This window comes from Sinohyriopsis cumingii, unplaced genomic scaffold (genome assembly GCF_028554795.1).
Source record: "Sinohyriopsis cumingii isolate HCF-2022 unplaced genomic scaffold, ASM2855479v2 utg002092l, whole genome shotgun sequence".
In the NCBI taxonomy this organism is placed as follows: Eukaryota; Metazoa; Mollusca; class Bivalvia; order Unionida; family Unionidae; genus Sinohyriopsis; species Sinohyriopsis cumingii.
In genome coordinates, this window is record NW_028316127.1 from 52815 (window position 1) to 79540 (window position 26726).

At 33.7% G+C, this 26726-nt stretch overlaps 1 protein-coding gene across 1 annotated transcript; it reads right to left on the reverse strand.

Annotated features, from left to right (window-relative positions):
* Nucleotides 1-3892: 3892 nt before the first annotated feature.
* Nucleotides 3893-25587, reverse strand: LOC149771160 (uncharacterized). The gene is made up of 5 exons (XM_089948791.1): nt 25409-25587; nt 19082-19214; nt 15917-16106; nt 11952-12042; nt 3893-4113 (listed from the first exon to the last, which is right to left on the reverse strand). The coding sequence occupies exons 1-5, from the start codon at nt 25584-25586 to the stop codon at nt 4109-4111; spliced, it is 597 nt and encodes a 198-aa protein (XP_089804917.1). The 5' UTR covers nt 25587; the 3' UTR covers nt 3893-4108.
* Between the last annotated feature and the right edge of the window lie 1139 nt (nt 25588-26726).

Genomic DNA, 26726 nt, shown 5'->3' on the forward strand with positions numbered 1-26726 from the left:
GACATGCAATTGCATATGTTCTAAATCTTACAAGTCAAAAGCCTTGGCAAACGAAAAGCTACAATTATTCAACTAGTATCATTTTATTATGGAGTAGCATAAACTGAAGATTAATAAAAGGTTTTATTGTGAAGTGACAAAAACCTACATAAGTTACTACTTTCTGATTTCTTAATACAATCAGTGAGTTCAAGATACTAATATAAATGTATGATATATACGAATTGGGTTGATAAAATATTGTATTACTGACTTTTCATGTGTAAAATATATTACAAAATGACGAACATAGTGAGATACAATTTTTGCAGAATGTTAGTGTAATACTGATGTCAAAATTTGTAATGCAGGTTGTCGTTTTCTTATTCAAAAATAACATGGTGTGCAGGAAGTGCCTAAACCTCCAAAGCCCCACATGAAACACATCATGGCAGTCCTTAGTTCCAGATCATTCATTCCAGACGTAGTCCCACACCACATTTTTAGTTGTTGCTGTTGTTGTTGTTATGGTATTGAACGCCATTTCGTAGCATCAAATGTTATATATGATGGCCAGTATAACTGGTTGATGACAAACCCGGGGAAAACCCCGGTAAGAACCATCGACCCATAAGAAGCTTGAGACTCGAACCCATGCATAAAGAAATGGCATGGCACTGATTGGTAAAGCCGAGCGATTTAAACCACTCTGCTACTCGGGGAACTCCTCTTTGGACTTTTTCAACTAAATAGAACGGGTTTTGTTTGGGTTTGTTTCCTCATTTTTTCCATACAATTCTTATACACAACTTACGAGAAATGGACATAAAAAATGAACGTTTAGTGCTTAAGTTAGTAATTATGCATGCTTTCTACAGAATTAAGTGAGTGCAAAGTGAACTATTACTTTAATACTGCTGACTTTATTGACTATCTAATATGAGTACTTGACTGTAACATCTAATGTTGCGCTATCAACTAATACCAATAATACCAATTCGTACCTCGGTCATATTCGTTGCTATTGACTGAATGGCTAACTAGTTCACCAGATCGATAACCAGGATATAGATACATAACTGAAAGTTCAGAATACACGGAAAAAGCTCAAAATGTAGAAACAAAACGTTTTAATAGTGATTTTCAACAAAAATGCAAAATGCTAATATCACTTTTAGATCTAACACTTAGGGTATATATCGGTCACTGAACACTAGCTCAAGCACATCTGTTCTCAAACAAATTGCTTTTTACTGGGATTAGATTGGTTGTTGGGTTAAATAGGTGTTTGATTTTGCGCAATGCTTGATATGCTTCGGAAAGGATCAATGAAAGCAAATCCTTCTATTTCTTTTCTTGCGGCTTTTTTGTAGGACACTGTCTATTAAGAAAGCAATTGAAAGCCCACTTAGACAATGGCAAATGAGGAACTGAATCTTCTAAATAACTTAAATTGTTCCACGTTCTATCAAAACATGCAGACCTGAGCGAGCAATTATATAACTGTAATTTGTATACACATTCAGCAAAATCAGTATTATGTAGTTTAAGTTTTAATGTGCACGTCTGTCAATTTAAAACATGATTGTATAGATCTTTATCTTGTATACAATAAACTCAAAATATAATTTTAAAAAGCAAACGCTTAGAAATATAAATTAAAGTTGTCAAGTATTTAAATATGGCCTTAATTGTGTTTAATCCGTAGTCTCATTTGAATAAACGTACGATATGGACTAAAACACTGTCCGAGCCAGTTGTGCACCAGCTACAGGTAACTCGTGGAATGAGCTTCCTCTGTCCACATCTAACTTTTATGTATCATACCTTTTGACAAATATATATTTAAATGTATTATTTCGCGATTTTACATTTCTGGCATAATACTTGTTTGAAATGAGATGAAGCGTTTGCAAGAACACTTCAATAAAAGTGAATAATTATGAATTGACAGTTGATGACTTTTCAATAAATTTGTATTGAATATTGAACAAAACCTGAAAATGTTGATATGAACTGAAAACTGTTATATACGCTTCCAGTTTCTCTTTAAAACACACAAAAAATTTAAATGCCGAAATATAGTTTATCACAGTCATATTACAAGTGTTTTATAAAACAATCTACATTTGTTTTGCTCTACTTTTTAGTACTTAATACTGGTTTGATTTTTAAAGAAAAAGAATTCCCTACGTTTTTCTCATTTGTTACCCTGGTTATTAAAAAAAGAGCTATATGCCCTATCCAAAACAAATTCATAATTATATAGCTTTAAGTCTTTTTAAATTAACTTTTGATTCCATTGATCTTGGTGTTTATACCTACTATGGATATAAACTTCTGAAACGACTGCTAGGTCTATTTGGCCATTTTTAATTTATTGAGTTAAAAGTAAATTGGAAAACACATGACAATAACAGTTTTATAAAAGTCTATGTATTTTATAACACATTTCTTGCACATTCCGAAACTAATGTTTTCTACCTTGGTGAAATTCGTTTTCCTTATTATAAAAACTGTTACAATGGGGTACGTTGAACTAGCGCAATCTCATTTTTCGATCACAGGTACAACCATCATAATCAACGATCTGCTTTACGTTTGCACAGTTACTACATACAAAGCGATATCAGTCACAGTTCATGAAAGCAGCATGCAGACATACCAAAACTCTTTTTCCATGCATGTTGCAAATGCGAACTACTCCTTAAACTGGTCACTCTCGCAAATGTTCTTAATAACTGTATAGCGGAACCTTTGCATATATTAGGAAATAAATTAACATAATATGACCATTTACAAAAATGTTCTTAGTGATTTACTGTACATGAGCAATATATTCATAAGAGCTGATAACGTTGTCTTCAAGAATACGATCCGCATTGTCTAATTTGTCATGCAATTTTCTATTGATTATGTTTTGAAATGTACAGCAAATAAAAGTAAAATAATTAACATTTTCTTTCATAACTGAATTGCCGACATCTTAAAAGAAATATGTCTCCATATAAACATTAGATGAGAAAAACAATTAAAATCGTTATCCATTAATGATGTTTGAAACAGTTGCAGTGTATGCACAATTAGGTGAAACCATGATATTTAGTTATATAACAGAAAATAAACAGAACGAAATTTAACTAGTATTTACCACTAAGTACAGAAAACGTGGTCTTATAGCAATTTAACCAATATTACTTCATTACGATCCAAACTCTAAATAATGAACCTGTCCAAACTCTACATAATTTTAAAATCCTTTTTGAGTCCTTTCAAATAAAGTTTTCTGAGTATTAGCAAAGATTCGATATTTTCCTGCATGTGGAAGAGAAACTGCTGTGAAACATAACTTATACCTCCATACAAATTTAACAAGTTTATCAACGACAACGACAAAATCATCTTGTTATTAATATCAAATCTAGTTATAACTTTTTCAAAGGGAAAATTTCAGAAAAAAGAAAACCTTAAGATCCCACGAGTGTTCTTCATTGAGAGCTTTCACAGGATAATCATAGCATCTAGGCATGAAATGTTATTTATGATTATGGTAATCTTGTTACTGCAAGATAAATGACATCCAATGTATTAATTTACTTGAAAAATGTAAATACAAATTTTCCAGCCTCATTACCTGAGGCTAATGAGAGTATAATTTTACGCTGAAAATAGCTGTCGAGAAACTCTAATTCATGAACCGTACGAAGAAAGAACAGAGGTAAAAAACTACATTCGTGTATTATACATACAAAACAGGCAGTTAGCTTGCCTATGATATCAAATATACACAATCGATCAATAAAATAATCTATTATATCGGTACCAGTTAATGTAAAGACTGCTACTAAGAATGTCTCTTTAGTTTAGTGCATTCAATTTGTATACTACTCAAGCTACAATTTTATTTCTTGGTAATTAAAACCATATAGTGCTGACAATTATAAAAGGCACCTCATGCAACGTGCTCAACCTATGCACAAAAAAAACATAGCAGGTATGGATTTATTGTCCTCAGAAGCAGGTATTCACTGATTTGCCACCGAGTTCAGGACGTTCCTTGTATATATGATCGCTATGGAGTTGCAGGACATAGGAATGAGCCAGCCATTTTGCCAGAAGATAAGTGGCATTAGTCTGAAATACAATAATAAAATAAAATTATCAGGTTAAACAGTACAATAATAAATTAACAATTGTAGTACATTGACATAAATCCGATCCCCACTGTCATTTCAAAACCGTAAACAACACACTTATTCAGCAGTCGCTAACATATATTATAGGGCAGTGCACAGGGTGACCTAACAATTCACGCAAAATTCCTTACTTTTATCTGTAGTTGGGAAATATATTCCACATCTAAATTAAGCCGATAAAGACATATTTAGACACAGCGCAAACGTTTGCGGGATAAATGATTCTAAAAGTATCTGTCCTAAATGATCTGTCCAGTTTGAGTGTTTTATCAGGCTACACCTTCATTCCATTTTAGAACAATACTATTGTCAGGATAAAGAGTGGCAACGCATCATAACGCGGCACAGAAACGTTTTATTTGGAATATTGAGTCCTGTTGTTGATAATATTAGACCACATCGCTAAATCATCGTTACTTTTTTATTAGCTCTGACCATTCGAGACGCTCATCGTTGCGCAAGATTTCATCAGGTTTTATCCTAGCTCAAAGTAAGTGAATCAACAGGAAATAACGAACACCTGACATTTTAGATGAACAATTAAGTCAATGAAGACTTGAATGACATAAGATGGAAATGAGATGTATTTAGAAACTGTTAGAAAGGAGTTAAAATAAATAAACAACAATGACATGGGGATATTACCTTAGAATGAAACATAAGATTTAAAGTTTGGTTAAATTTTGACAAGTGTGCACCAGCTGAAAAGAAACAAAAAGTCATAATCGAGTTACGCGATTTATTTAAATTCATTCTATAGTAATTTCGGTGTGTATATTAAATAACCAAAAGTAATTTAGCAACCTTTTTTTGAATAAATACTGTTAAGAGTGTTGGTAAGTAAAACGTTCATAGGAAATGCTCGACTGAAAGGCATGACCACTGACAGTAAGAAGGGCCTCCTAAATTCAGCATATATGTATGAAAGAGATTTCGATTGTACACAAATTACAAGATAACATTAACAATGCAAGCAATGTTTTTAAATGCCTTAGATATTTCGACAAGATAATAGAAAAGAAGATGCAGCAATTAAAATGCAATTGCACGAAAAATGCATGTTAATTACCATCAACACACACACACACACACACACACACTATATATATATATATATATATATATATATATATATATATATATATATATATATATATATATATATATACAGAGAAAGAGAGAGTGAGAGCGAGAGAAGAGAGATATCACGTCTGAACTTCTTAGCACTCAATTGGTAATGTAATGTAAAGTAAGCGAATCATAAGGAATTAGCGAAAACCTGACATAATAACTGACGTTTTGTTTCACGCTAAGGTAATGCTCCAAATATCATCATCATCATTTATCTCCGTTTATTCGTTTACTACAGCCTATAAGTACATTGATCAAGTCAGTTCAGGTGACTGGAAACACTGATATACTGTCCGTCCATGACCGGTACAGGAAATACATTATTTTTCATATGATAGAAGGCGCTACTGGAACAGAAATGTTTAGGATTTGCCTGAACCGAATAGTGTGCTAGGTGTTCTGTACAAGATTTGCGTTGACTTTGACTGATTTGCTTGTGCAGAGAGACAGCAGAGGGTGTTCTGGACCATATGTTTATGACTTGCAACAACTAATTCAGGTGCTATAAGACAGAGCTACCACCCTGGGAAAGATCCGTACAGGATAGACATTGACCAGTTCAGGTGACAGGTGATATATCATTGTCATAGTATGTCATATGACATGACAGACATGATATCAATTCAAATAGGATAATTCGTTCTCCACATTATTAACTGCCATAATGAAAAAAATCAAGAATACAAAAAAATACGAAATATTCTTCGTGCACAAGAAGAAATATATGCTAGTAAATTTATTTTATCTTAGTTTATGCAGAATACGAAGCAGATGTTTTAGGTAAATTAACTTCAAAACACCCACTCCCATCTATCATTTAAAGACATCAATTCTGAATACATCTAACTACCAGCCCTTTCTTTTGAATTGATGACGTTTCAATAAATTTGTACTGAATAGTTAATACAATCTGAAATATAACCTCAGTTTTAATACAATTCTTCATATTATCACTTTCGTCACTCTACTTATTGCCCACATATAATATGCACCTAAATGAAACATTTGCATGGCAGAGCAGGGTTTCTTTAATATATCATTTGAGCCCCTAGCAAGAAACCAGCCAGTACCAATTTTATAAGTCTTTGCATGACTGGGTTTAAACCAGCAACCTTCCGCATCCGATGCAGACGCTCTAACCACTTAGGTCACAGGAGCGGTCATGTTTAGTTTGTGTCCATTGTATACAAAAATGTTACAGCATATACGCTGTAGTTGGAATGATTTCAACTTTATGGGGAGCGACTTGTAATATACAGTATATCAGTCTAATTAAATATACATAGGTTAAAAAAACATATAACCAGTACTGTTTCAAGATGTATGCATCACATTACACTTGCAACTCAGCATATATTCATAGCCCAAAATCACCTACATATTAACAAACAATATGCAGTCAGTTACATCTAAACAAACACTGTTATGTAAATTTGTACCTCTTTAAGTTTCAAGACGATGTTAGAGTTCAAAGTAACGTATTATTAACAAGATCAGTCAAGAAAAGTGTTCCGTTTTACGCCAATGAAACATTGATACGAATAATTATTTTTGTTATAATGCTATAGCATGATGCATGATATTTTCTCTTCAACTTTCAAATTAGACACACACGTACTTATATATATATATATATATATATATATATATATATATATATATATATATATATATATATATATATATATATATATATATATATATATATATATATATATATATATATATATATATATGTGTGTGTGTGTGTGTGTGTGTGTGTGTGTGTGTGTTTGTGTGTGTGTGTGTAAATGTGCCTGTGAGTGTTCAATAAACTTTTGAATGCAAATTGACAAATTGACGCCTCCTTTATCATACAAAAGCAACAACAACAACCCAAGTGAGGTGCATTCTTGGACCAAAGCAATCATTGTTTCATGAAAGCTGGATAAGTTATTTTGAATGCAGACATTAACAACAAGCTATCCTTCCATACAAAATTATCTTGGTTTACTATATTTTGTCTAATTATCTCTGATATTTTCCCAAGGAGACTTGACATTGTCAATAAGAACATGAAGTATGTCAGTATGATGACAGCTATTTACATTAAAATCTATTTAATTCACGTGATATGTTTGAAATATGAATTTAATTATGAATGAATCTAACAAACGAATGAAGACGTATACTTATTTAAAATGTAGTTTGCTCTTGTTTCATGGATAGGGTGAGTTTAGGGAATATATTCACCATGCTTTTACTATACTGCTCTCATATATTCCTTGCAAGTGTCACAAATGTGGTAATCAAGCATGTAAATATTTCATAATTAAATTTATTTTTCATAACAAAATAACATTTCAATAGCATTTGCACCCTACCTCTAAGTATTATGTTTCTGGATATTCCTGCATTAAAGGGGTATAGCCCCATAATTAGCTGCCAAATGAATCTAACATATGTTGTCATTTGGAGGTTCTATACTGCCAAAACGATGGTTTGATAACTTGAGTGATATACATTCGGCCTCAGTTCTTACATTTCTTGCCTCTGGTGCAACATCGAACGAAACGAAGTTGGAGTGCGACCATCTGAATGCAGCTGCATAACATCAACCATAAAAAATGATCAAAACAAATCAAAATGACGTTCACTCGCTGATGCTGAAGCCAGGGAAAGAAGGACAAGCATCTTAAACACGTGATTCTGGTATGAAGGCTGAAGTTAGACGATGACCAAAGGACACATTACAGCTTTTACAAAGCCATGAAAGGATGCGACACTGGTACTAGGAGATCAAATCACATGATAAATATGATATTTTAACTCAATGGTGGATTAATACTGTTGCCTTTAATATTGAACATTGAAACGTCATTAATTTGGGAAAAGAAAGCAGTAAATCTGCATTTGCAGCCTATTGGACAAGGGTAGATATCAGATTAACATGTTTCTCAATACATCAATCAGAATGGCCCGCACTTGACATTATAACTGTTTGAGGTCCATTATCTTCAGGTTGTGGCGGGAAGACATGGTAGTATTGTTTACCACACCTTCGATAACGAGGTCCGCTGCCAATACACACTGGTGTAGAAGTGGCAAATCGTGGCGTGGTAGCTTGATTTTCAACCTTGTAAACTGGCCTTTACATAGACTGAAATATCTCTCTCTTACGGAATGATGCAGTAACTATAACCTTCAATAAATATCGGGGCTGACCAGGATATCTGTCTCGCTTGGAATCCCAGTATTGTCTACTTTCAGGTTGATCCACTTGGCAGCTATCCATCTAGAAATATTGCAAATTTGTAAGTAAAGAAATGAGGACTGTGTCTTTCTGTTTGACGGATGCACAACGGACGCTCTGTTCCATTCATATAATAATGGTATTTTGTATGTTGTCATCCCTTTAGTGATAGGAATACAGTCTTTCTATGTTGAAGATATAACCGTCACATATTTTCTGAGATTACATGACCTGAATTAGTACCAACTTAACTGTATGGTGTTATGGATATGGAACCACAGACAGTTAATAGTAGTTTGTTTCATGAGATCTTGGGAAGCCCTTTTGACATAATAGACTCTCCGTCAAGTAGATCTAGCCTCGACAGATGTTGAAGTTGTTCCAGCAAAATCTTTGAGGTGTTTAATGCAGCGTCCCTATGGAGGTGAAATTTGGATGAATGTGTCATTTGCAGACGGTGGGTTCCTAGCTGTCTAGTCAACGGTCTTCATATGCCTAGGCCAGGCATCCACTGACAAACATTCCTCCCTCACAAGGTTAACAGAGGCCGCCTAAGTGAAATCGACGTGTAAAGCTATTCAACCTTAGTTTGATCCTCAAATTGTATAGGTTCGATTGACTTAGAAGTGACGTGAATCCAAGCAATCGTGAATTTACCCACTTTGTGAGAATAAATGTCAATAATGATTAGATCTATTCCCTTCGCTTAGAAAATTGATGGAAAACCAGTCCCGACTTCCTCACGAATATCTAAGTCTGCTACATACTACTGGTCACACTGCCTGTTTCCATGTGCTTGGTTAGCACTGACCATTCACTGTCTAAAGGAGAAATGATTGAATAGTTTCTATCCAGGAAATTTATTCCGATCAACGAGATCTTCTCAATGTATGCATATATCTACATCAACCACAACATGAAACCAATTTCATTGCAGAATGTGTTGAGGTATTCCCTGTACCAGTGTGTAACTATAATCCCTATGTCACACATGATAATGAAGTACCTACACCTGGTTGTTTCTCTGCTACATTTGTTTCATAAGTTGGCACTGATTTCTAACACATGGAAGGATACAGTTTCATGATCCATACCAAATGTGGTCTGGTTACCTCTTCCTAATGGGAATTTAGGAAGTCCGTCATTAGTAAGTGCCATGAGTTACCCCACTGTATGTTCTGACAAGTCATGCTGCTATGTCATATTGCGCAAATGTATGAATGATTTTTCTTGAGGATTCCATATGATGCAACACACTGATATCTGACCAGTGCAGAATTTGCATTGATAAATTCAGGTGATAGAAGACACTGCTAAGCAATCTAAAGTTATCTGTCCCATTACAGCATATTGTATCCAGGATAATATGTACGTTAACATGTTAGCAAGAAAAATATAACTATCAGGTATGTAATGTTGTGAGGGCAAATGATTCTGACTATTAATTTTGACAACCATAATAGTATTATTTTATCTGACACAGACTGTACATAGTGCCAGTATAGCATTCGTTTAGTTTAATATAATTGCTACAAATATTATATGCAGTGCCTACTTGCAGTATTATATACAGATACTATATACATATATCAACTGTGTAAATAGTAATTGATATTCAGCAGGTTCAATTCATTACCAAACAGAGTATATTTAGAGACCCTATATAATATTCACCTAACTTCATAAGTTACCACACAAACCGTACTTAGTACCTGTAAATAAGAAGCACTAAACTTCACATTATTAGCAGAAGTAACATAGCATAGGTGGTATTTAATTGTTACGTGTTTAGGCTCTTACAAAAAATATCACGAAAAAAGTAAAGACAGAAGTTTTTGTAAAAGTTCATAAACAGTTTATTTCCTTAGAAAACAAGATAAAAATGAGAAAAAGAACTTTCGGCTTTACGAAACAAATCCAGAATTAGTCCACAAATTAAAAAATAGATGTCCTGTTCTTAAACACTCCTAAGCGAAACTGAGTTCGAATCACGATGAAATCCAAAATGGAAGATGATGACGTCTGTTGTAACCTTTGAATTGCTGCAGTATCAACAGCCTCTTGTTGAATCACAGAAAATATTATTCCAGTGTTTGAAATCTCTATACATTTCGATAAATGTTTTTGTGTAAGAATTAATTTAGAGCACTAGTATTTCCAGGGAAAACAATTACTTGAAATCTAAATAATTTGAATAAAATAAAATAATTAGCATAAAAATGGCCAAACATAAAACAACTTGACTTCTCAAGTGTTAAGGCACGAATGACAAAAACGTTAAAAATAAGTAGAACCAAGACGCAAAAGATGCCCAGAGGGAGGTCAATAGTTCATCCTTCTATAATAACCAAAAGTTTGTAACAATAAACACATGTTATTTGTTATGTAATCCCAGTATGGTCTTAACTGAAATCAATGACTTTTACTCTGGGAAAGAATTTAAAAGAAATATTGTTTACTACAACTATCACTGAATTTTTAATCAATGCCAGGAACTAGGTCACCTTTAGAAACATTATCTTTATAAAATTGTTTACATCAAACATATTTTTTAAAAATCGGTCAGACCTGGGCTCTATTCCAGTAAATAAAGTTACATTATAATAGCATATAATGGTCTAAATAATTAAATCTAACAAATGCACAATTCATTTGAATAAGATTTAAATTAAATAAAAAATACCTAACATGGTGTTAAAAATGCAAAAGAAGAAAAACGCTTCATATACAAAAACAATTTAAGTTTGTTATGCTTCAGGTCTATATTCATTGGAAAGAATTAGTGACTTTGCAGGTATGTCTCATGGCACCTATAAGTAAAATATGTAGAAACTCGAAATAGTAAACGTTGGTGAGAGAAATAAGCTAGAAATGTTGATAAGATGGATGGAGAATACTTCCCATTTGAAGGGAAAATCCATTTTGCTTGCACCAGATAGTCTTGGATTGTTAGTTCTCTCTAACAGAGGAAAACAGGCTGTTCAGGTCGTGTAGAAGTAATCACTACAGTGTATTAAGGGTTGATCAATCTGACCGCCACATATATAATTATACACGATTGAGGTCCCATAGCTAAACGTCTAACTAGAAGGACAATATATGCTAGTTAGTGATAGTTCCCTTAAGCATAATGATATAATAATGTATTTTGAAGAAGAAATATAGCAGATGAATTACTTTATGACTGCAACAAATTCACGAAAAGCATTGCTGTGTAGCAGTTACTTCGAGGTCACGTGAGGTAGTATTGAAACAGCCATGGGGGTTGAAACAACATCCTACACTAAACACTGAAAGCTTGCTAAAGCATGTATTTAACAGCTGATTATGAACATACTCATCATTATTTTGATAATGAAAACACAAAAGCCTCTAAAATAGTGTTACGGAAAATCAAACGCAAAGAATAATACCTTCTACTTTTACATCAGTTTCACCAGTGAGTGTCTGTTTGGCTCCAAGTTTGTGGTCGATCGATTGCAACAGTTCAGACATGAAATCCAACTGTAAAGAAAAATTATTAATCACATGATTTTTATTCAACTAGAATAGTAAAGTTTTGTATCCACTGGGCAATGTTCAAATGGGTTAGGGTAATCCAGAATGTGAAGTGCCCACCCTTCTATAGACGTAGCTAAGGCGAGGCTTTATGAGGTTGAGCTCTTATTATGATCGGGAAAGTATTACATAGAAACAACCTGTCTTTCAAAACAAGTTTATATCCGTATACTTTATTTTAGTGGGTTTCACATTACGTGGTTTTGGTAAAGTACCCATTTTTGCGAGTATATCATTTAAAACAATCATCGACACCAATAAAAAGAGGAAACAAAGATTATTGCAGATTACACCGATATTCATTTTCACGCATCTGCGAGCAAACATGATAATCTAGACTGTATGAAGTAAGTTGATTAAATTATTCATTGCCAGCATCTGGTGTCGATCTGGAGCTATTAAAAACTATTGACGACTTCTTTCTCCAATCATATTATACCATTGTTTTAATCTTCAGTAATTATGATACCAGTATTGCAATCATAACTAGTTTCTCAGGTGTTATTAAACACTGCTGTCAAAGCACAGAGTTCGCAATAAATATGGAGTAGGTGCCGGAACAAAGCCAATGACATAATTTCTAGTCACTCCAACTTTAGCAAGCAAAGTCAGTGATAATCACGCCTTATTATTTGTTCTGAAAAGACAGCAGTTCTGCCACAATGGTTGAGTTTTAATGTGCATGTTCCTGGTTTTTTTTGCCAAGAAGCTGGCAACGTGTGGGTAAATGACACTGTTATGGCATTACGTACCCTCAAATATTCTGAGCTACTAAGTATCGGTGGACAAACGTTGGGAGCTCCATTACTTTACGGAGTTGCTCAATGGGAGCAGATTCTACTGAATAAGGACTTGTGAATCAATCAATTCGTTGTTGATTATTTGATTTTGTATGACAAGTGAGTCCACTAGGACACTGTGCATGCCTGTCATGTGGCAGATATCAAATGTGGATTTGTCACCATGAATAATACAAGATAAAATTTCAATCAAGTATGCAGCAAATTTGAAAATTGTTTCACCCTTGCCTGACGAAATAATCGAAAACAGTTGTTACCCAAAATAATCAGCATGCTTTTTGCCTGCCAATATCTCAGGGAATTTTCTATGTTGCAAACCTATGGTCATTTAATCTTATGAGTAAGGTTTTGGCCACCACTGACATATAATAGACATCTCATATGATACATGTCTGCATTGAATAGACCCAGCATGCAAAATGCAATTACTGGGCTGAACTTAAACTATCCTTGTAGATGGAAAATACCAATGAGATAGAATACGTTTCACATTGATTAGGAAGGTAAAGTTAATTTAGAGAGGGGGTTTGAAACCCATCTCATCATAAATGATTTATCATATGGTGATGGTTGGTGGCTCGTTGGTTTGGGGATTTATGGTACCGCAAGACCTGTCTATTATTTTGTACTAAGTATGGTATGTTTCGACAATCCACTCTCTTTGATTGTAGTTTATCAAATTAACCGCGGAGCCATGCCAGTTCATATGTCTTACAATATACATACTTGAACAAATGGCTTATTCTATTTTGCTTGGGTTTGAGGGGTAGCGAGACGAGGGAACTGATGGGTAGACGGATGTAAGCTTGACATAGTTTACATGGAATTCTAGATGATAATTAATAATATTTAAAGTAAAAACATTCGTTATAAGGTAAAAATCACAATGTATAAATTAGTGAGAATTCATTCAAGGACATTAATACTAATCCATGCAATTAGTACATCAGCACAGCCAAGATTAGAATTCATTCGAAGCACCACTGGAATTCATTTGGAATAATTTATACTTTGGACATGTGATTTAACTTTTATGATATTTTGGGATTTATTTCACAACACAGAAAGTTCTTATTACGGTAATGATTTGGGGAAAGAGAATTCTGCAGTCGCAGTATTACTTTGAGTAGTATTTGTCGAGAACAAATTCAGATGTTCAGAAGTGGAATACAGATTTCTTCCAAATAAGAATGGTTTTGGTAAATCCAAGGACATCAACTGTGAGGCTTGAGTGGTCAGAGGATAGCTCGGAAATGTACCAATAAGCTGATTTTGCTTAGATGTGATGCAAGCAATGGTTCATTTTCATTAATATCAAGGCTTTCTGAAGGTAATGATCTACAGGCGAAGTTTAAGCCCCTAATTAAATACCTGATCAAACATGTGCAGTAAGATTGTTGATCTGATCCACACAAATTTGATCCTTAGTGACATTTCGATATAGTCGTTACAGCATCCGCCTCAGATGCGGGAGGTCGTAGGTTCGATTTCCGGCCGAGTCATATCAAAGACTTACAAAAATGGTACTAACAACTGCCTCACTAGGCTCTCAGCATTAAGAAGTTAGTGTTAGGACTAGGTGGCCTGGTGTCAGGATAATGTGACTGGGTGGGACATCATGCTACATGCATGATGCCCGAGTGATAGACATCAGTATAGACTGGCATATTGCAGACATCGTATCGTTATGACTGAAACATTGTTAAAGCTACGTTAAACATTCAAATCAATTCACACAACACATCGATCTTGCGATGGTCATATTCAAGTCGATAAAAACCTTTTGGTTCACTCCACAATCTGGATCACACTACTTGTATGAAATCTGTTTGAAATTTGTCCTCAAGTATGAGGAAGTGACGTGGCCTAGTAGTCAAAAACAAAGATACAAACTTTGTCTTCTTAACAGTAGGGATAAACAAATATGAGATAGATTTTCGGTCATAATGAATTTGACTTAATTCATGGAAATCCATACAGTTTTATATTTACAATGAAATGAACATATTTCCTTCTTACCATTTCTAAATTTTATATGTAAGACGTTCAAGTGTGTTTATATAGACGTTCGGGTGTGTTTATACAGATGTTCATTTGTGTTTATACAGACGTTCATGTGTGTTTATAAAGATGTTCAGGTATGTTTATACAGACGTTCAGGTGTGTATATACAGACGTTCAGGTGTGTCTCTACAGACGTTCAAGTGTGTTGATATAGCCTGATCTACAGGAGATAAAATCTCCAATGTATAATAAGCAGGTCTTGGATAAAGCTATTTGACTATAAACTTATTTTAACAAAGAACCTACTTTAACTACTCTGTAAAATAGGTAGCAATTGTAACCTTGTATAAACAAGTTAAATTTCAAAATGTATCGTATTAATGAGGAACAAAATAATAAAAAAACACAATAGCCTCAAAAATGGTGTAAACAAATCAAACGAAGAATAATACCTTCTGCTTTACATGGGATGAAAGATAATAAATATACTGTGATGCCTTTTATGTAATATTGACAATATATGTAGACAATTAAGGTGAAACTGGTTAGCTTATCTTATAACAAAAATGGCATCTGAAGTCCCAGCTATTGGTATATAATGTGAACATTGCGAATGGAATAGGTGGAACATACATCAATGATGAGAAAACTTCTAAGAATCACCAAAAGTGTTGCGAAAAGGCAATTGCAAAAATTGTTTGTTAGACTTTTTAATAGAAGAATGCTCAACAAAAACAATCAGAGATAGTACCTGGCGAATGATTACATTAGGCACCAAACATCTCCTATCAAGTAGGAAACAAGTAGCAACTGAGTTCCATCTCGGTGACAATAATTGCCACTACAAGCGATACTATATGGTAATAACTTGACTCACATGTTATGGATTAACTTGACTCACATGTTATGGATTTGTTTGTGTGCTAGTAGAGGTTATAATAATGTATTATGATCAGGTAATGTATTAAAAATCAATTTATGTTTTGGTTAATGATATGTCCAATTGATTTACAAACCTTTGTCTCCATATTTTTCACCTTTCTCTCTATATTTGCTACCTTTGTCTCTAAATTTCTTGAACTAGATTCAGTAGCAGTCACGGTATTCTGTCCAATCGAAGAACCAGTTCGATTTTTGCTAGATTTAGGTTCCTTTGTAGATATAGTTTGCAGATGCCTGTCGAATTTTTTCACCAGTTGGTCCAATCTGATTTCAATAATAATAATAATAATAATATAAATCATCAACAGTTTTGATATACAGAGAAATAGCGTCACCCAGTATCCTGCATTATATCAAAATATAATTAAGGTTTTATATAATAAGATGTAACATGAGGTAAGCGAAACAATGCTAACATTAAAATGACATCAGATTATGTTCAAGAGTTCTTATGATACGATTACTAAAACCAAGACCCATGGCAAAATATAGTCAATCGACATAAACAATAATTATGTCAAATATGGAGTAGACAAGAAAACATAAACTAGGGATATAGCATCTAAGATAATCTTCATATGAAATTTCCATTAGAATATATTGCACGATTCTGGAGCCTTCGTGATTAAAAGTAATATCCCATGTAAAGATGTTTAGCGGATTAGCCATGGTTATAACTGTGTCCAAAATTGAATATGTAAGATGAAACCATAATGCCATTTTAAGTATGAGAAGAAAATGTGTGTACCAAATTGCTTGAAAATACTTTTCAAAGGTCCTTAAGATATATCGTTTACATTGCAAGGATACTAGTTTGTTCAGCAAGGCTACAACTCTGTCAAAATATCTTGTTGATAATAATAAACATATAAGCCTGTAAGTCATTGTTCTTATCAAATTGATTCAAAATATATTTAATAATTATTGGGATTTTGATGGTTTCAACAACATTACATATGAGTATATTAAGTTAATTGTCCAGGACCATAATTTATTCAACATGGATGAGACTAAATAAATACAGCAATGACAAAATCCTACTGCATAAGCAGGTAAGACGTAGTAAGTAGTAAGGAAAAAGTAGAAACTCCTAGTATATTAGCATAAAAACCTATGAAAAAGTTTCTAGGCCTATTGTAACAGTATGTAAAAATTTCTAAATATCTAAATGCGCATACTTATGACTATTAGGTCAGTGGTTTTTAATCTTTTTAACTCACGACCCAATTTAATAAAATTGTGTATACCCGCAACCCAGGAAATTATATCTTTTAATTAGCTTTTCCATAGAGTCATACTATTTTAATACATTCTAACCTATCCCACGTCGCACCATAGACACAAGACATTACTTGTGAAGAAAACATCACAATGGCGAGGAGGTCGGGTTTTATTAACTTCAAGTAAATGGTTTGATTGTCTATTTCTCATGATCTAGTATCGATTCAGGATCACACGATGAAATGGTTAAACACATATCATTTCCACTGTTCAGTCGATTCCATTAGTTTGTTTTTTTTAGAAAAGCAGCGAACAATAGCACTCTTGGTTTGCTTAGCAGAGGATATTCTTTGGGAACGCAGATTTAAAACAAATGTATTGATTTGGGTCTTGTTTTCAAAGTGTAAATGCTGGGGAGATGCAGCAGGTCATTCTCGTGTTCAGTTGCACATTTAATTACACTGATGTCCCAGGATGTTTTGAATAAAACTTTCTCTTACCCAGCGATTTTGTTTTACTTTAATATTCAAGTACATTTAATGGGAAATAATGACTAAACATTTTCTCGGGGCAGTGAGCTTTAACTACATAACCGTTTTCATTTCGTTCCAGCTTTCATCACAGAAGCTGTTCTCCAAAGAATTTTGTAACAGTGTTGGGAATATATAACGGCTAGGTAGACTGCTTTTCATTCGTGTTTGACACAGTTTCGATTAATTTTAAATTGATTGTATCTCTTAACAAACAAATCCCTTTATCTGTCTCGTACCTTATATATTAGTCAATTTAAATCAATTTTAGTAAGGTCTGATTCTTATGTTTAAGTATTTGGCAGGAAACACAGATGAGCATTGTTTCTTGTTTACTTTCTCACAATTGATAAGTCATATTTCAATACATCAACACAGTATTGCCTCCACCACGATTTTGTTTATTTAACCTGACTGTTTAGGTAAGGTGGATAAAGTGTATTCATTTTTACTGCGGTAATTGCCGGTTCCGCGGAGAATACTTTCATTTCTCTCTGTAGTGGTCGTGTTTCCGAACGTAGTTTACTTATTACAAAGCGAGCCATCTTTTCTTGTTTTATTGTGATTTATCTAAACATGCAAACATATTAGACTTCACATAGCAGTGGGGGACTGGAAAAGGAATTTAAGTTTTTTGCTACACTCAAATGTCGACCTTATCTACGTATGTATTGCTTAATACGTAGGTGGAAGATGCGACTCTGAGTAAATACAGTAAAAAAGATTTTACACGTGAATAAATAAAAATGTTGAAAAGAGTACATTTTCGAGAGCAAAAATATTCTTGCAGAAACCATTTCTCCTTTTAATGCCACAAACGTATTTTCATGTATGAGGTGAGAACAAATGCTAGTGTGCGGAAACCATTTTCCTTCTTTCAGTAACAGTGGCCTTATATTAGACACTGTCTCCAAAGTCCATTGGTTTTGTCCTTGCCCAGTGATCAAGCTCTTGACAACGTTCAGTATATGAAGAAGTAATCTTATTTATTAAAAACATTTTTGTGACTTAATGAAAAGGCAATACATGTACAGATCATCATAATGGTTCTCCATTTAATGGATAACCGAGATTATTGAGCTGAAATAAAATAGGAAACATACAAAGGTATTTGCATACAAACCGATGGATGTTATAATACATTATGCAAAATATCCTGAATTTTTGTTTGCAATGAGACTTTCTTTTGTATCCAGTATACTATCAACTGGAACAGATTCATCTTGTATGCAAGGGCTGCATTGGTAACATCTGTATTTAGACTTAACTTATATTGACATAATGCTGTTGCAAGAATTATAGATCAACATCATGCCACCTACACACGCTAGGATTTCCAACATTTGTGATTGGAATTCTATTTTTGGTCTCAAATATTTCGAACATCCAAATTGACTATGTTTAATGTCCTTGAACATAGGGTGATGTGGTAGTTTGAGCAAAAGACAACTCAAGGCTAAAATAAAAGCTACTAATATGAATACCTACCTCTTGGATATAGTGCTGACTTTTTTATCGATGATTTCGTCACTATTTCGCTCCATTCTTTGGTAAACTGTGGCTGCACTTAACTCTTCCAATTGACGCAGTTCATTTGTATAGTCTTCAACAAATGTTTGCTCTGTAAGTGATGGAAAACAACAAGGGTAACTTTAAAACAACAATTAACCCATGCGGTCTTCATATTTCTCAAATCGCTGACATTAGCCAAAATTTTAATGTGAAATAAATTCAAGGGCAAGCAGAGTAGTATTTTAGTTCAACCACTGTTGCCAGAAGAAAACTACATATTATACTTTTCAACGCAAACATGAAAAAATTAGCAGCTTGATGCAGTGTGAAAACCCTGTCTTGATTCAACCCACTCTTATCCATAATAATTCTTATATTCGCTGCAATAATGAAAACCTTATATCTTCTTAAATGATGATTTCAACGTAAGTAGTTATACGTTATGCTGAGGAGCTTAAAGGGGAGTCTTTTAGAAGCGTTAACTTTTGAAGTAGTGATAACCAGTTTGTATGGATAATTAGACAAATGTAACCAAAAAAGAAGAGATACTAAAGCGGTTTGCCATAGTGCAAATTATATTGTAGGTGACCCTCCATAAGTTTAGTTTTATAATTAGCTACTTGATGTTTATAAGCCTTCTTGCATAAGTACCTGTCTAATAAGACGTTTTATATGTTATTTAGAGTAATGATGGATAAAACTCTTTTGTCAAATCTGGTTAAATTGTAATATTTAAAACTAAGTTAAATGTTTGCCTATAGTGTGATGATATATTAATTTCACTATAATGCAGTATAATCTTTGACTCAGATGAACAACAATATAATTAGGAAGTCAAGTCTTGTCCAGTATAAAATATATAAAAGGTTTTTTAGACTAAGCATGATCCAGAAAGCACAATGGATTCAAGACCGTATCATAAGTTTACTTGACTGTAAGACATCGTTTGAGAAATACTGACTAGAACTACTTGAAGGCAATACGTAGATCTGCAGCCTATGTACCGAGTTTTATAACTGGTACTGTCAGGGTGAGCGAGTGCGTCTATCACGCAAACATTGTATCAGTCTGAAGACTTGATGAGCGAAATATCCAGCACAATTAGTTCAAAGTCACACATATAAAAATGCAGTCTGAGCTTTATACAACTTGTATTTGACTATTATCCCTTAAAGTGTTTGTTGCGAGAAAAATCAGGCTACCGCTAGAGGCCTCTAAGCACTTGTCGCGATATATGTTGTTTTACAGGTCGGCAACAGTATACTCATCTGAGTACTTCCGCTAGCCATGTATGGTTGATTTGATTGGTGTGTGTGTGTGTGAATGTGATTTGGATTTTTAACGTAACTTTAACAATGTTCCAGTCATAATGCTACAATGTCTGCAGCGTGACAGTTGACAGTAATGTCTGGCACTGGAGCATCATGCCGCAGACATGTAGCATCATGTCCCACCTAATCACATTATCTTGACACCATGTCGGCCAGTTCTAACACTAACCTCTTAATGCTGAGCGCTATGCGAGGCAGGTGTTAGTGCCATTTTTATAAGCCTTTGGAATGACTCGGCCGAGCTTCGAACTTCTGACCTCCCTCATCCAAGGGGGACGCTCTAATCACTTAGACCACGGGGTTGGTACGAATGGATATAAAACTATGGATCTGGTTTAGTTTCAACACTGCATTATTTATGAAGTTCTACTTCAGTTGATGGTTTCATTTGGCCAATATTAGCTAGTGATAGCAATGAGGATAATGAACTTGAAAGTTTTAAAGTATATAAGATTATTGAAGTTGGCAAAGTGTTACTAGAAATACCAATTAATAATTTCTGCTGAATAAGGATCCGATGTATATGTTGGAGGGACAAAAACAGACAGATTGTATGCTGGTCAACCCTCTATTTACAGGCATTTCAAAACTAAATGGAAAAATGGAAATACCAAGCCTAATTAGCATACAGGCTATCTTCAAAGTATACTCTCAAGCAATGCAGCCTAGAGGAATCATGTGCTACAAATTATATACAACCTAACCTATAAGATTAATGGAATAAATATGAAGCAAAACATAAAACTGAATGGTAGGATACTTATCAGTCCCACTATGACACTGATGGACATTAAAGTCTAATCCTGAATTATTAAAGGTATAACAAATCTGGCATAATAGATAACAAAGCAATTATTAAGAAAAGTGAAACACCATGTTCATACGAATGAAAAATAATATTATGCGGCAATACTTATGAGTTGTTGAACACAAAAACAAACGTTAAGAAACTGAAAATTCATTGTAAAATGTATCCTTGGTCCCAGTTTATTTTCTTAAGCCCATTCAAAATAAATATATTTTATTTTATTTAATGCTTAAACTAGGTGTTGCTCAGTATTTAGAGCCTCGAACTCACAATCGAAAATGTGTGTGTTCGAATCCTATCATCTGACTAGCCTAGATCAGATAGCTCTGTACTCATATTGTCTCGGCACTAAATAACCTAATTTTGTTGCTGTGCCATAAAGCACCACAGAATCAAACAAACAAATGATAACCAAAGTGCAGTAAGAGATTGAATGTATATATTTATATAAAGGTGCCTGTTTATCATTTCTGTTCTGTAGTTTTGTGCACATTAGCATCTTAAATAAGCAACAATGTCATTTCTTAGCTCAAAATAGCAAAACACGTCCTCTAAAATTCTTAAATTTGCTTTTTAAGAAACACACATAGTGTGGAATTTTAAACCGTACTATTTTCCTGAGAGACCGACATATTTGCACTGAGACTGATAGAGACTGATCAGATAGAGACTGATCAGATAGAAGATACTATTCTTCGTTTTTGTTATCGCTGTCTATTGCGAAAATAATCTGGACTGTTACCGTAGCCTTTATAATATCCATCAATATGAATACAGATTTGGGGGTTTGAGTAATAGGACTAGATGTCCTGTTTTGCCCGTCAGCTTTTCAGTTGTTGGACACTACTGATTACTAGACACATTTTTATGTTACGTTTAAATAAGTTGACATCATATGGAATCATTTGGGCTCGTCCGTAATGCATTCCACGATCGCCGTGTGGAAAGACTTTTATATTGTAGGAATATGGCAGGTGTGTGAATAGTCTTTGTAAAAGTTGGTACACAGTTGTGAAGAAAGATGGCCGGGTATTTCAGAAGTTTATCCAAACTATAATATTTTCTAAACTAGAACTTCCTTTATTATTTACAAATCCATGGATTTTAATAACAAAGTTTACAATAATTGATATAATTAAAATCTAGACATAAAAGACATAAAAGAGGTTTATTGTTACGATGTGTTCATCTGATATGAACCAATAAAGTAACCAAATTCAAACTAGTATCCACAAGTCTAAACTTTTCCCCATTTTATTCATGTTGCAGGTACTAGATTAATTTCTACAAAATACTTATATACAAGCATTGTGACAAATGTTTCATTGCAATTAACACAATACGATCAGCATGTGCTGGAAACTTGTGTCACCGATTCTGCTCTAAAGGAGTAATATGTTCCTTTGATTGTTTTGTTTTATGAAAAATGACAGTGTATTCTAGAATATTTTTTCATCTAATTTGAAATAATTGGCGTGACTTTGCAAAGATAACTTTACTTAATTTCCCTTCCAATAATCAACCGTCATGTCCTTTATGTTATATTCGCAAAATTGTAGATGGGTTTTTTACTTTAATGTAACTTGTACCTTGAGTCCTACATTAACCCTTCATTTATTTGAGGGATCACAATGTAGTAGCTGAATAGATTATTCTACTTGTAAAAGATTACTCTAGTAATTGATAGAGCATATTAAACGTTTGTGTGTTCTAACATTAGCAATAGTTTTGTTCAGAAAGCGTGAAAGTACTTGTGTTACATCCAGAACATGATACAAAATATTAAAATAAATATGTCCAATCAAAAGTCTTTTTTATTTGCTATCATGCTATAACATAATATAGCAAAGTATATCCTTTAGGTCTTGTTGAAAAAGTGTTATTTTGACACCCCAAATGAGGTAGCAGGTATGAGCCTCGTGTTTATTTTTTCACATACAAATTAAGTCTCTACTTTGGTTTATTTTTCTTTGAGCTTTGAATTGGATTCGTCGGTCCTGATTGTACTCTTCCTTTTACTGTACAGAAGCGAAATTGCTTAGTTTGGTCTTGAAATTAATGGCCAACATGATTTGCATTTTTATACATAACTGCTACAGGAGCAAATAACAAAAAGTCATCATGACAAGCACACCAGTTTCTTGGCGTTATAACAGTATACTTTAATCGTTCATGAGGCCAGTTCTATTTACCTGGGCTGTCTTGTTACAAAAATCCATACTACCCTTTGTATTGTGAATTGATATTATAAAAGAGAGGTTTGTCTGTATCATCTAACGATTATAAGGAGTTTCTGATATTTGTCAATGTTTTACGTGAATGTACACTATAAACCAAAGATAATAATTGATGACACATAATAATGTTTTAAAGACCGGAAAATAACTAGAGATACATGTTATGTTGTACTCTGTTAGGTTTCTTTATCTTTAATCTGTTTGAAACCTCGTACAGTTTATTAAACATTAGTTGGAAATCCAAAGTCACATTAAAATTTCATGGTTGTGTCAGATTTAATTATTGTAATGTTGTATTTTTAACTCAAACGATATGACTTTTTTATTTGGATGAAAACTAATATTCAAAGATTTAAACTAGAAGGAATGTATATGTACATATTTGACCCTGTTTGTGAGTAATCTGAACATTTCGGTGTTCTTTCAGTAAACAAATTGATGTTGAAAACGATGACAACATACCTTTAACAGCAATTTCGTTTTTGAGTTAGGTCTCTGTATAACTCTTGAAAATAATTGTTTTTCTCATATTTGAAAACATTGTAAAGTCAAGTGCTTTGCTAACTCATGATGGAGAAATAATTTATATAAGTGCATATAATATTGAATGTTCGAACATTTCTACCTAAAACAAACTGCCTTTTCAGGGTGATAATATATGCTGAAATGTCTGTATCTCTATTTATGACAAGATCTGAATATCAAAACGTTCTCTTTCTAGGAGGGACATTTTAAATTACATCATGAATGCGTTTATTTATTATTACGTTAATTTTACAGAATCTCCAAAGACACATGCCCTTAGCTTATTTTACGCATTTTTAATGTTGTTGGCAGTCTTGCAACTCACACTATTGTCTAAATTTTCCAAACAGTTTTAACTGGAAAATAAATATCACCGCAAAAGAAAATGAAATGAAACAATTTTTACAAGCTTTGTTCCAAAAAATCGATGAAATTGATGGCACACAATGATCCAATGACCAGATGTTTTAACATGTGTCCAGTACCAAATCAAATTATCTAACAATTTCTATAATTTCATTAAATACTATAACTCACATTCGGGATGTCTCAGATAATATGATGCTCGATACACAATGAAAGATGGTTCTTTTATCCTGAGCTTTATTCTGACTCACGAGAAACGAATACAGTTAGGATCAAAGAAAACGAGCAGACACCACAAGTTTTGCTTATGCTACAATGTCAAGAAAGTTTTATATGCATTATTGTTTAATGCAAAAACTCATTCGCACAGGTACTTGTCCTTAGCTCTACTAGTTTAACGGGATACTTGTATGCCTCTGAATATAACTAAACACTGTGGAGCACTAATGAACCACCCATCCTTGCACTGGTGCAACGGAATACATCCGTCGTTATGACGGACTTAATGGAGTTCGCCATCTTAACTTTCCCTATTTATGCAGCAAACATTTAGCCGCAAATGATTTTGGTTCATTTGACAACAAAAAAAAAATGTGATGGGAGTTTGGGATCCACCCTCACCCGGGTGTTAGGCGGCGGTGCTCCTAACCAGTTAGGCCATGAGACTAGCGGTCCAGGGTCCATAATGCATTTTCTTGGTTGTCCTTATGATCCTATTATGAGATGGAGACATAAGCACAAAGATGATAGTATGCATCTATGTATGTATGTATGTATGTATGTATGTATGTATGTATGTATGTATGTATGTATGTATGTATGTATGTATGTATGTATGTATGTATGGATGCATGCATGCATGCATGCATGCATGTATGTATGTATGTATGTATGTATGTATGTATGTATGTATGTATGTATGCATGCATGCATGTATGTATGTATGCATGCATGCATGTATGTATGTATGTATGTTGAATGCATATATTTCCATTGAAATTATATTTATAAAACGTACAAGTTAAAATAATCTTACTGAAAGCGTTTCCTCTTTGAGTAAAAGCCGATAGAAGACAGAGTTTGGGACATTGCATTTTCCCACATGCAAAAAGCGAAATCTGCACTAGGTAAACCAGTAAAGCAAGGGGTTGTGCCAGCCATGATTTAGTGTAGTACTCGCATATCAAGTTGTATCGACGCATGCTATAATGCATTTCTTCCTGTTGTTGTACCTTCTCGAGTGAATAACTGCAAAAGATGAAAGTATTGGTGTAAAATTACAGACGAATCGTAAACTTTGTTTCATTACCCATTGCTATTTTGTGAAGACGTTTGCAAAACGATGTCATTAAAGAGATCTTTAAGTTTGAAAAACTTTGTCATCATTACTTTACGTTACTAGATAAAGTTGAAGACGATTGTAATTTTACACAAAATAATAATGCAGTTAATGAGATAATTGGAAAACATGTTTCTGCACTATTGTATACACACACACACACACACACACACACACACACACACATATATATATATATATATATATATATATATATATATATATATATATATATATATATATATATATATATATATATATAGCTGGACATATGCATGGATATATGCATAATTCAACAAAGTCAACCTGCTTCACCACCGGTTGCCGCTGCACTGCAAGCATAACATTCGAATACCAAAAGTGCAAGAAAAGCTGACATACTTAGGAGATAAGGTGAGTATTGAGATGAGAACAACCGTTTGAATCTGGTATTGCTACTTAAGCGATTGACTATGTTCATGCAAAAGCACAGAAATCACAAATACCTTAATTTAAATTGCAAACTCCTAACCATGTAAAGACACTGGACAACTATCAACAAAAATGATTCCTGTAATCGTAGCGGTGTTACAATTATTTGGTCACTCTAAGGTTAAAGCAGACGTTGTCCTTAACGTTCATTTGCTTGTGCTGCATGACAAGGACTGATTGAAGACGACTAAGTTGTTCATTCATATCGATGCCTGCACATTACTGAACTGCGAACATACCAACGCCATCAAAGATAATATCGTTAAGCCATTGAAAAGATTACATAAATATAATAATTCAGGACTCTCAAAAGATTGTTCATGTAATGGTAGATATCTCACAATATCATCTGTTTCGTGCACTCAGTTAAATACCAACACCAGCGTGGGTCCCGCCAAGGTCAGTAATAAATGTAAAGAATTTGGATAATCGAGTCCACTTTGATTTGCTTTTGCTGAGTAAAATGAAACAAACAGAATATGTACCGCGCTGTGCATGGGTAAGAAATCTTGCTCTGTTACTTATCCGATAAAAGGAAAACAGG

Bases quoted from the DNA above. Each gene is read 5' to 3' on its own strand.
- LOC149771160 (XM_089948791.1), bottom strand. From the start codon at position 25,586: ATGCATTATAGCATGCGTCGATACAACTTGATATGCGAGTACTACACT. The intron at 19,215-25,408 runs GTAAGATTATTT...CATCACTTACAG, and splicing joins TCAAAGAGGAAACGCTTTCA to AGCAAACATTTGTTGAAGAC. The intron at 16,107-19,081 runs GTAGGTATTCAT...TATTGAAATCAG, and splicing joins GTCAGCACTATATCCAAGAG to ATTGGACCAACTGGTGAAAA.